The sequence below is a fragment of the Muntiacus reevesi genome, chromosome 9 (assembly GCF_963930625.1).
Source record: "Muntiacus reevesi chromosome 9, mMunRee1.1, whole genome shotgun sequence".
Lineage (NCBI taxonomy): Eukaryota > Metazoa > Chordata > Mammalia > Artiodactyla > Cervidae > Muntiacus > Muntiacus reevesi.
In genome coordinates, this window is record NC_089257.1 from 67,765,391 (window position 1) to 67,777,630 (window position 12,240).

Here is a 12,240-nt window from a genome sequence, read left to right on the forward strand (position 1 = left end):
TTTATGGAGAAAATTATAAAATTCAGTCAAAAGAACTCCCAGTGGTCAAAACTTTTGAAACAATTTGAGCAAGAAAACAAACATGATAGTATTGTATTAAATATCCATGAGTCTATATGGAGATTTACCTTACATATTTATTTACTTATTTATCTATTCATCATTTCTTTAAATCCATATAGACAAATTTAATTTCAATTAAATTTTATAATTTTCTCCATAAGAAATATATTTATTTCTTTATATCTATTTAGAAAGATATATATATATTTATAATTTTCTTTATATTTATAATTTTCTCCATAAAGAAATACTGCATATATTTTGATGGCTTTGTTCTGGTATTGTTGATGAAGTGTTGTGGGTATATAGCAAGTATATAAGAATGCAACTGAATTTTATACATTAATCTTATATTTGAAAACCTTGCTCAATTTCCTCCTTTAATAATTTATTTACAGATATTCTTGAATTTTTCTCTGTAGACTCTCACATTGTCCAAAGATAATAAGAGTTTCATTCACCTTTTCAAACTTTTCTACTTTTTATCCATTTTCCTTGACTTATTTCTACAATAAGCAGTAAAGTGCTAAATAAAAGCAATGATAGTATTTGAGCCTTGTTCTGGACTTTTAAGAGAATCCTTATTTCACTAGAAGTATGAATGTCTGCATGAGGGTTTGCAGGGCTTTCCAGGTAGCACTGGTGGTAAAGAACCTGCCTCCCAATGGAGGAGATGTGGGTTTGATCCCCGGGCTGAGAAGATCCTTGGAGGAGGGCATGGCAATCCACTCCAGTACCCATCTGGAGAATACCATGGACAGAGGAGCCTGGTGGGCTATGATCCATAGGGTGGCAAAGAGTCGGACATGACTGAAGTGACCTAGCACGCAGGCACATGAGGGTCTGCAATGAGGTTTCAGTTAGCATTCTTTCAGGTTTCCTTCTTAGTCTCGGTCGACATCAATTTATCATAAATGGGCTTTGAAGTCTAACAAATGTCTTATTTTACATTTTTCTATCAGCTAAAATGATCTTATGGCTTTTCTCTTTTAAAATGTTAAAATTTGAAAGTACATTAATAAATTTTCTAGTATTCAACCATTCTTGCATTCTTTAGAAAGACCAACTTGACCATGATAAATTATGTTTTAATTCATCACTGGATTTGGTTTGCTAGCATTGTAATTAAGATTCTAACTATATTTATAAATAATACTGCCCTATTTCCTTCTAGTACTGCATACTTTTTACTTCGGTGTCTAGTTTCATATAATGATCAGGGGCGTCCTCTGTTTTCTCTTCTCTGTAACAATTTGTATAAGACGGGAGTTATCAGCTTTTCAAATAGTTGGAGGGACTTGAAAGTTTGCAAATTTAGAAATTTTTATCTTCCTTGTGAATTTTTCCTTAGAAATTACAGTCTATGCTTTAAAGTCAATTTTGTCTGGTGGTAATATTCAACACCTACTTTCCTTTGGATAGTATTTATATCACAAATATTTTTTCCTTTTTAAGGTTCAACTTTTCTGAGTCCTTAATTTTAAGGTGTTTGTTTTATACAGCACAATAACTGATTTTAAAAAATACAATCTGACAATCTGTTTTAACTGGAGATTAGTCTATTTATTTTACCATAATTGATTCAGTGTTTAGACTAATTTTTACTATATTTCATGTATTGTATTTACATTTTCTTCCCTTCTTTTCCTGTCTTCATTGGAGTCACTGAGTTTGCTGAGTCCTTTTTAACCCTCTACAAGCTTAGATCTTATGCTTTGCTTTTCTTATAATAGAAACTCTTTCCATTTTAACAAACATGCTTAACAAATGAAAAGCTTGGAGTCTATCATGTTTTATCCAGCCTTTCTGGATGTATTGTATTATGTGGGAGGGATTTTAGAGTCTCTCACCAGTAATATTACTGGAAATGGAGATCCCACTTGCTCTTCTATACACTACAGTTTGGTTTCTCCGATTCCAAAGTTTTTTCCACCAAAGGTACAAACAATCTTCGTGTTGTTACATTTAATGATCATTCTTTAGTGCCTGTTTTGATCAAGCTCTCTGAAACATCTGACAAATGCTGCCCACTTCCTTCTCTATGAGGTGATCTTTTCCCTTTGCTTCCATAACATGAACTTCACCCAATTTTCTGCCTACCTCTCTAGTCATTGCTTTTGGTCTCCTTTGCTTGCTCCTGCTTTTCCTCTCCTACATATCTTCTAAATCATGGCGATCCTCAAGGCTCTGCTCGAGCCCTCCTCTCTTTTTCTCCAGCTTCTCAGAATTCCTGCTCTTTGCCAAGGCTCTATGTGCTATGCAGATCCCAGTGCCTTCTAAGCTGAACTCCTCACCTATTCTCTTTCCTAGGCTCAGACTCACAAAGCCAGATGCCTTCTGAACATCTTCACCGGGATGCCTTACTCATCAAACTTGACCTGCCCATCCTCTTCCTCCCAAAAGTCTTCTTCTTTCAAATGCCCCTGTCTCAGCAGATGGCCCAACCATCCACCTGTCATTCAGTCAAGAATCTCAGACTCATTTGCAAGCTTTTGCTCTCTCTCTGCCCTCTTAGCCATCATCACTAAAGCTTGTCAAATAAGGTCTGAAATCTCTCTTCAAAGTCTACTTGCATCCATTCTGGCCCCATTCTCTTCTCCCCAGAACACTGTGACAGCCTCCCAGCTGGATCTCAGCTCCTGTCTGTTTCTCTCTTCTAGTCTACATCTACACCATGGCCAGAGTGACTTTTCTAAGATGTAAATCTGACCACGTTTCCACTCTGAGTAAACCCTCTAAAATATTCCCATTGCTCTCAGGATGAACATGAATTCCTTACCATGGCTTCCAAGGTCTTCCCTGATCTGGCCTCTCTGGACTCAGATGAGACCCTTCTCTCCTTGAACTCTTCTCTCCAGCTACACTTAATCTTCGGTTTCTCAAAGGTGCCACACTCTCTCTTAACTTTCAGCTTTCCTACCTACTTTCTCCTCATTTACAGTACTCCCCTCTCTCTCCCCAATGGCCAACTCCTACTCACACTTCAGATTTGTGCCTAAATCTCATCCTTCAGGGAAGCCTCTATTTGTGGATTGAATTGTGCCCCTCTCCCCCAATTCATATGTTGAAGTCTTAACTCCTGCACTGTGACTGTACTTGGAGATGGGACTTTCAAAGAGGTCATGAAAGATAAATGAGGTCATAAGGGTGGGGCCTTAAACCATTTAGATTCGTGTCCATATAAAAAGAGGAGGAGACGCCAGGAATGTGCACACACAGAGAAAAGGCCGTGTGAGAACACAGTAAGAAAAGGGTTATCTGCAATCCCGGGAGAGAGGGCTCAGGAGAAACTAAACCTAACACCTTGATCATGGACTTCTGACCTCCACAACTGTGGCAAAAATGAATTTCTGTTGCTTAAGTCCCCCAGTCTGTGGTATCTTGTTACAGCAACCCAAATAGACTCGTATGACTCCCTTAACTGAGTTAGATTCCTTAGCATGTTTAGCATGTTACAAATCTCTTTTTGTAGCATACACCACAGTTGAAATTACTTGTTTCATACCTGCCTTTTCTCACTGGATTGTAGGTATCAGGAAGGAAGATGGTTCTTATTCACTGTTACTGTTCTTTCCAGGGTCTAGCAACAGTCAATACATAATAAGCACCCAAGAGATGAATGTATAGAATCTATACACATGTGGCTATATACATTTAAATTATGTATAAATGAAATAGGGCATCCCAGGTGGCACAGTGGTAAAGAATCTGTCTGGCTATGTAGGAGAGGCAAGGGATGAAGGTTTGACCCCTGGGGCTTCCCTGGTGGTTCAGAGGTAGAGAATACGCCTGCCCAACAGGAGACATGGGTTCAATCCCTGGGTTAGGAAAATCCCCTGGAGAAAGAAACGGCAACCCACTCCAGTATTCTTGACTGGAGAATCCCATGGACACAGGAGCTTGTGGGCTACAGTCCATGGGGTCCAAAAGAGTCGGACATGACAGTGGCTAAACAATAACTACAAATAAATGAAACAATAGGGGAACTCACTGCATTAATAGGACCAGTCACATTTCAAACCCTCAATGGCCACGTGCGGCCATTGGTTGCATCGTGCACACTGCAGATTATAGAACATATCTGTCATCACAGAAAGTTCTACATACAGTATTGATCTAAATGATATGGGAATGAACTTGGGGTATGAATGAATGTTAGTCAGATAAAGAAAGGTGAAGAAGCAAAGAGAAGAAAGCCAACAGGCACGGGAGGACCTTCAGGGGGTGTGTGTGGGGAACAGAAGTAGTTTGTTGCTCAAGTGTGAGGTAAGGAGAGGCGAGAGGCAAGAGTAAGGTCACGGGAGGACTTAGGTCCTGATGAGAGCTTGAAATTTATTGTGACTGCGGGAAGAATCCAAGCAGAGAAGTGTCTGGGTCAGATTTGCATTTTAGATACATTACTCTGTGGGGAGTGTGAGCCTAGAGGCAGGAAACCCAATCAGGGGGTTGTTGAAATAGTCTGGATTAGAGAAGCAGGACAAAGGGAAATTAGGAGAGGACAGAGCTGGAGAAAGAAAGCAAATCTGAGGGCTGATTAAATTCAGGGCTGGGGGTGGGGAGGCCAGTGTGACTTGTAAATTTAGGGGATGGTAGTGCCACCAATAAGACTAGAATGAAGGGGAGGGTAGGAGAAGCAAGTTTTATTTGGGGGAGGGGGACAGAGAGGAAAGAGACAATCAACTGAACTTTGGACACAGGAAGTTCCTGGTGTTTGAGGGACACATGGATGTGACAGTTGGCATAGAGGCTGAAGGTCAAAAACGCAGCTGGTGGCAATTGAGATGTGCGGTCATCAACAAGGGTGGGAGTTAAAACCTCATGCTTGGGTTAAACCACCGGCAGAGAAAGTGGTGAGCAGTGGGCCAGGCCAGAACAACATGTGCGGGACGGGCGGAGGAGAGGCCCATGACGAAAGCAAAGAACACACCAAGGATGTATCATCTATGAAGCTGCCTGGACTATTTAAAAACGATTTTATTCTTTGGACCCATTACGGCCTGTGAGAAGTGACAACTTCAATATATTTCTATTACATAAGTTTTGCTTTATTGTTGGTTTTCTTGTTTCTACCCTCAAACAGTCCATAGGGTTGCAAAGAGTCGGAAGTGACTGAGTGACTGAACTGACTGACCCTCAGACAAGCTCCTTGAAGCCTGAACAGGGACTGGGTACTTCGGAATCTCCTGTATGTGGTCTGTGTGATCAGCGTGTCCTCTGAGAGCCCACTTGTCTGAGCTGAGGAAAGGTCTTCCTGCCTAGAAGAATAGAGACACGGGTGTGGCAACTATGAGCCGTCCATGTAATGTGATGGATACTGAAGGAAGCCATTTGACTTTGCCTCTGCAGCTCAAAGGGCTTCCCAGGTGGCTCAGTGGTAAAGAACCTGCCTATGAATGCAGGAGACATAAGAGATGTGAGTTCAATCCCTGGGTCGGGAAGATCCCCTAGAGGAGGACATGGCAACCCACTCTAGTATTCTTGCCTAGAGAATCCCATGGAAGAGGAGCGTGGTGGGCTACGCTCCACAGGGTCGCAAAGAGTCAGACACGACTGAAGTGACTTAACACATACGCACACACTGCAGCTCAAAACCAGAAATGGCTTTCCCTCCAGACAAGATGGATTCCAGATCAATGAGGCTCCTGAGTGACCTCAAACGGAAGAGCTCATTGGTGATGGGGAAATGGAAGCTCCTTTTGACCTGCTTCTACAATGAAGGGGAGAAAATACGAAGAGTGGTCAACCTGAATTCCAATCAGAATATTAACAGCTTCACTGATACCAATTAACAGCCAGAAAATATTAGCCCCAGGCTCCAATATTACTTATTTCTTGATACCCTCTTCTGTTTAGTCTCAATGACATTTTTTTCCCTTAAGAGTCATAAACCTGTCAGGCAACCCAGGAACTAACTTAGAGTAATCATCTCTCTTTAGTCACTCCACTTCCATAAAGTAAAATTTAATTTGTATATGATTTACTGATACTTACTGATTTCATCCACATTTTTAAGAAATTTCTGCAAGTCTTCCTCTTGATAGTCAGCCATTGTGAACCAGAATCCCTGAGGGAGGCAGCATACACGATGAAAATTAATAATAATAAAACACTAAACAGAATTCGTCAAGCTTATTAGCCTGCTAAAACCAAGAACCAAGTGATTATTTTAAAGACAGATTTGTGTTTAGAAAAGTCATGAATAACAAGCCAGGTGATCTATTTCATTCTGACTTCTGTTAAGGCCAAGGGACACTCATTACATGTGGTGATATTGCCAGAAAGCTGCCAGCCTCCTCCAATGGGGAAACTGCTCTGCAAAATGTCCCTACAAAGTCCACATCCACTGCGGGTAAGGGATCTGGTGTGCAGGAGACCAGGTGGAGCAGCTGACAAGCTGCCAGGGATAGAGGACACTAACTCTTGACTTTGATCTTGACAGGCTGGCCCAGCCAGAAGTTTAGACTTGACCTTGTGACAGGTAACCAGAAACAAGTAATCTGCATCTACATGTTCAAACTTGTTTAAAATATAAGCCTCAGGCTTGTTTCTGAGAAGTGAAGAGAAGCTACAAATTGACTGAGGGGCTGGAACCTCACAGTCCAGCCTTATCTTCTCTCCAGGTACTTTAGCTGGATCACCTCTCAGCTGTTTTTGGGTGAAAAGGCTTCATGCTGTAGCCAGTGGTTCCCAAAGGTCCACCCACAGATCATAAAAAGCAAGCAAAAACTGATTTAGTACACAGATTCCTCAGCCTTAGCCCAGAGCCCCTCAGTAAGTTTGAGAGAGTACCCAGAAATGTACAGTTTTAAGCACTCTCCAACTAATTCTGATTCACAGTTAGGTTTAATAGTAGTCTTCAAAGCCACCTTTAACTGCAAATTCCAGATCTGCCAGGAACAAGCTGTGAGTTATTTGATCTCTTTTGAGATCCCACCAGTTACATAAGCTGTGCTACCTTAGCTTAAGGCACAACCTCTCTGAGCCTTACAGGCCTCACTGGTTCTAGCAAACAGGGCTATTTGCAGACTAATTAAAAGTGCCAGACACTCGCGATGATGACTGGTTACTGTGAGGCATCATTATTGTAAAATCAGGGCAGGGGACTTGTGGCTTAACTAAATGATCCATAGGCTTCTTTCCAGCTCTAACAACTCAGGCTCCCGCTGGAACTGAGGCCTAGTCAAGTGAGTTAACGTGATCAAGGTTAGGAGGGGCAGAAGGCAGGCTCAGAACTACCCTGGGCAGGCACCAAGCCCTCGGCTCCCAGGGCGGGGTCTGTGGGCGCGCCCTGCCTAGCCAGCAAACCCACGACCTGACAAGAAGGACAGGACTGGTGATGCCCAGGAAGTTCTCCAGTGTGTACTTCACCAACTAGAAGCCTGCGGCTCTCCTGGAGCCTCTGTGTGTGCAGGGGCCTAGGCACGCCCCGCCCACCCGGCTCGGAAGGCGGGGCCGCGGCATCGTTGCCTAGCAACTGCTCCGTAGCGTCCACCCGCCCAGTGCCCGCCTTAGGAGTCCTAGCCCACAGCTGATCCCATCCCATCGACTGGAGCCCAAACCAGTGTCCTCTGCTCAGTTCTGACGAGAGATGAGAACCAGACCTGGGCGTGGACAGGCTGGGCCACCCCGCTGCAGTTACCTGACGCGCGCCCAGGTCCGGACAGGAAATGGCGGCTGTGGGCTGGCGGTGACCGACTCAGACCGGGGAGAGGCGGGGCCGAGGGTGGGCGTGGCCCGAGCTCCGGCGCCCCGCCCCCGCGCTCTAGTTCGGGAGCGCGCAGCCAAGTTCAGGGCCGGCTGGGGCTAGGGATCTCTAATGGGCACGAAGGAAGGGTGGAGGGGACGGGCAGAAAAGCCCAAGTGACCTGCGCTGATGCCTAAATGAGCGCCAGGTTTTCGCCTCTTTTTCCTCTAGGGTTGGGGTGGGGGCGATGGTGTCACTTCCATTAGCTTAATAATCCCTGGCCCCAAATGGGGAAGGTTAACAGCGGTACTTAGGAGAGCCAGGCTTGCTTATTGGTATAAATGAGATCTTCGGAGAAGAGAGTTGTATGAAGACTCTGATCTTAAGTTTTCTTATGTGTGACATGGAGAAATGGCACTTTCTCATGAATTTTGATTAAAGTGCCAGGCGCCTGGTCAGTAGAAATAAGTTGGTTATTATCCAGGGAGTCATAGCATTTAGAGTATAATGAAACAATGGACTCATTCACGTTTTGAGAGACAGAGAAAAAGAGATTGATTTACTGTAAGGAACTGGCTCGCATTATTGTGGAGGCTGAAAAAGTGCACCATCTACAGTTCAGTTCAGTCGTTTAGTCGTGACTGACTCTTTGTGACCCCATAGACTGCAGCACGCCACGCCTCCCTGTCCATCACAGCCACCTGAGCATGCTCAAACTCATGTCCATCGACTCAGTGATGCCATCCAGCCATCTCATTCTCTGTCGTTCCCTTCTCCTCCTGCCTTCAATCTTTCTCAGCATCAGGGTCTTTTCCAGTGAGTCAGTTCTTCACACTCAAGGCCAAAGTAGTGAAGATTCAGCTTCAGCATCAGTTATTCCAATGAATATTCAGGACTGATTTCCTTTAGGATTGACTGGTTTGATCTCCTTTCAGTACAAGGGATTCTCAAGAGTCTTCTCCAAAACCATAGTTCAAAAGCATCAATTCTTCGGCACTCACCTTTCATTATACTTCAATTCTCAAATCCGTACGTGACTACTGGAAAAACCAGAGCTAGATGGATCTTTGTTGGTAAAGTAATGTCTCTGCTTTTTAATATGCTGTCTAGGTTGGTCACAGCTTTTCTTCCAAGAAGCAAGTGTCTTTTAATTTCATGGCTGCAGTCACCATCTGCAGTGATTTTGGAGCTCCCCGAAAGATCGTCTCTCACTGTTTCCATTGTTTCCCCATCTATTTGCCATGAACTGATGGGACCAGTTGCCATGATCTTAGTTTTCTGAATGTTGAGCTTTAGGCCAACTTTTTCATTCTCCTCTTTCACTTTCATCAAGAGGCTCTTTAGTTCTTTGCTTTCTGCCATAAGGGTGGTGTCATTTGCATATCTGAGGTTATTGATATTTCTCCTGGCAATCTTGATTCCAGCTTGTGCTTCATCCAGTCCTGTGTTTCACATGATGTACTCTGCATATGAGTTAAATAAGCAGGGTGACAACATACAGTCTTGATATATTCCTTTCCAATTTGGAACCAGTCTGTTGTTCTGTGTCTGGTTCTAGTTGCTGCCTCTTGACCCACATACAGATTTCTCAGGAGGCAGGTAAGGTGGTCTGGTATTCCCATCTGTTGAATTTTTCACAGTTTGTTGTGATCCACACAGTCAAAGGCTTTAGCATAGTCAATAAAGCAGAAGCAGATGTTTTCCTGGAATTCTCTTGCTTTTTCAATGATCCAATAGATGTCAGCAATTTGATCTCTGGTTCCTCTGACTTTTCTAAATCCAGCTTGAACATCTGAAAGTTCTTAGTTCACATACTGTTGAAGCCTGTCTTGGAGAATTTTGAGCATTACTTTGCTAGTGTGTGAGATGAATGCAATTGTGCTGTACTTTGAACATTCTTTGGCATTGCCTCTCTTTGGGATTGGAATGAAAACTGATCTTTTCCAATCCTGTGTCCACTGCTGAGTTTTCCAAATTAGCTGGCATATTGAGTGCAGCACTTTCACAGCATCATCTTTGAGGATTTGAAATAGCTCAACTGGAATTCCATCACCTCCTCTAGCTTTGTTCATAGTGATGCTTCCTAAGGCCCACTTGATTTCGCACCCCAGGATGTCTGGCTTTAGGTGAGTGATCACACCATCATGGTTACCTGGGTCATGAAGATCATTTTTGTATAGTTCTTCTGTGTATTCTTGCCACCTCTTAATATCTTCTGCTTCTGTTAGGTCCACACCATTTATGTGCTTTTTTGTGCCCATCTTTGCATGAAATGTTCCCTTGATATCTTTAAGTTTCTTGAAGAGATCTCTAGTCTTTCCCAGTCTGGTGTTTTCCTCTATTTTTTTGCATTGATCACTAAGGAAGGCTTTCTTATCTCTCCTTGCTGTTCTGTGGAACTCTGCATTCAGATGGGTGTGTCTTTCTTATCTCTCCTTGCTATATTTCTTATCTCTCCTTGCTATTCTTTGGAGCTCTTCATTCAGATGGGTACAGCCATCTGTGGTTGGCAAACTGAAGACCCAAGGAACCAGTAGAGTGAGTTCCAGCCCAAGTCCAAGGGCCTGAGAACTAGGAGAGCTGATGATGGTGTAGGTTCCAGTCTGAGTCCTAAGGCAGGAGGAGACGAACATCCCAGCCAAATATAGTCAGGCGAGAGAGAGAATTCTATTCAGACCTTCAAATGATTGATTGAGGCCCACCCACACTGGGGAGAGAGGTCTGCTTTATTCAGGCTATTGATTCAAGTGTTAATCTCATCCAGAAATATCCTCATAGACAAAACCCTGAATAATGTTTAACCAAATATTTGAGTACTTGTGGGTCAGCCAAGTCGATGCATAAATTTAACTATCACAAATATCTGGTCACCAGACTCAAAGAGCTTATCACCTAAAGGGTGTTAAAGCTCAATAAGCAAATAATCACTTAAATTCTTATTGTGATAAGTGCTGTAAGATGTAAAGAGTGAAAAACTAAAGTACCAAAGGGTGCTATGTCTCCTCCAAAGGCAGGTGGGTTCTTTACCACTAGCACCACCTGGGAAGCCCACCAAAGGGTACTATGAAAGTTTAGTCTCAAACCTTGGAGATTTCCCCTGAGGACATGATGTTTCTGCTGAGTCGTAAGGGATCAGTGGGCATTGACCAGCTGGAGAAGGAGGTGGAAGCAGAGGGCCTGCATGGACAGTCAGGAAGGAGTCTCACAAGGATGAAGCATCTGCAGGAGGCCAAACTTGGTTGTAGCTTGGAGAGCGGAAAGTTAGCGGTGCAAGATGAAGATGGGCAGAGGCCACACAGGGCCTTTGAAAGGTTCCGAGTCTTCCTCCTAAGTGCCACAGGCAGCTTCCAAGGGACTTGAGGAGAGGAGTGACCTGCTCAGATTTTTCATTTTAGAAAATCATTCTGGCTGCAATGTGGGGAATGACCTGGATCGAGGCCAGAGGGGACACTGGGAGACAAGTTAGAGGTTGTTGACAGTGTGTATTAGTAGAGGGAATAGAGGGGATTAGATGAATTTGAGTTGTATTTTGGAGGGAGAGTTGACAGCAGGGGAATTATAACAATGACATTAGGTTTCTGGCTTGAGCCAGAATAGGGCTCTCCATTGGCTGAGATGGAGAAAACTGGAGGAGAATCAGGTGGGGAGCCAGATAATGAGTTCAGATTTATATTCAGTGCAAGATGCCTATGAGTTATTCAAGTGTAGATATTGAATAAATTAGTTGTCCTTTCATAGTTACTCTCCTCTTCTTCATATCCTCCAATTTTTGGCAAAGCACAGACACCTAGAATAAATTGTATTTCCCAGTTCTCCTCACATATGACTATTTCCTTACACATGACTGGGTCAATTAAATAGAAGCAGAAGTGGTGGGTGCTACTTCTAGATAATGTCATTAAAAAAAAAAAAGATTTCCTTCTCTTTACCTTTTATTCTTGTTGGTTGGAATGTGGACACAATGGCTGGAGCTGGATCAGTCATTTTGGACCATGAAGTAGAAGCAGTATGCTAAAGATGGAAAGCTACAAGGTAGAAGGAACTTGTGTACTGATTGATGATCATGGAGTTACTATATTGGTTTTGGACTCCAGAACTCCATGTTTCTGGGTAGCAAAGCTATTTAAACTCAACAGTATGTCAGGTTCTGGGATTTTAAAGACTTCTATGTTGTTAGAGTAAGTGTTATACTGGGTTTTCTGTCACTCTCAGTGAAACCTAATGCTATCTGATGTGGAAGGCACTGTTCATTTATTCAGCCATAAAGAAGGCTGAGCGCTGAAAAACTGATGCTTTTGAACTGTGGTGTTGGGGAAGACTCTTGAGAGTCCCTTGGACTGCAAGGAGATCAAACCAGTCAATTCCAAAGGAAATCAATCCTGAATATTCATCGGAAGGACTGATGCTGAAGCTGACGCTTCAATACTTTGGCCACCTGATGTGAAGAGCCAACTCATTAGAAAAGACCCTGATGCTGGGAAAGATTGAAGGCA

The 12,240-nt window shown here is 43.2% G+C and overlaps 1 protein-coding gene across 1 annotated transcript in view; it reads right to left on the minus strand.

Annotated features, from left to right (window-relative positions):
• The window catches only part of TTC12 (tetratricopeptide repeat domain 12), a 48,035-nt gene extending 40,322 nt beyond the window's left edge, over positions 1–7,713 (minus strand). Inside the window, exons 1-2 of the mRNA XM_065944549.1 lie at positions 7,703–7,713; positions 6,055–6,127 (exon numbers count right to left, since the gene is read on the minus strand). Of these exons, the coding sequence (XP_065800621.1) occupies positions 6,055–6,112 (58 nt within the window). The 5' untranslated portion in view covers positions 6,113–6,127; positions 7,703–7,713. The remainder of the gene's footprint in view (positions 1–6,054; positions 6,128–7,702) is intronic.
• Positions 7,714–12,240: the final 4,527 nt, after the last annotated feature.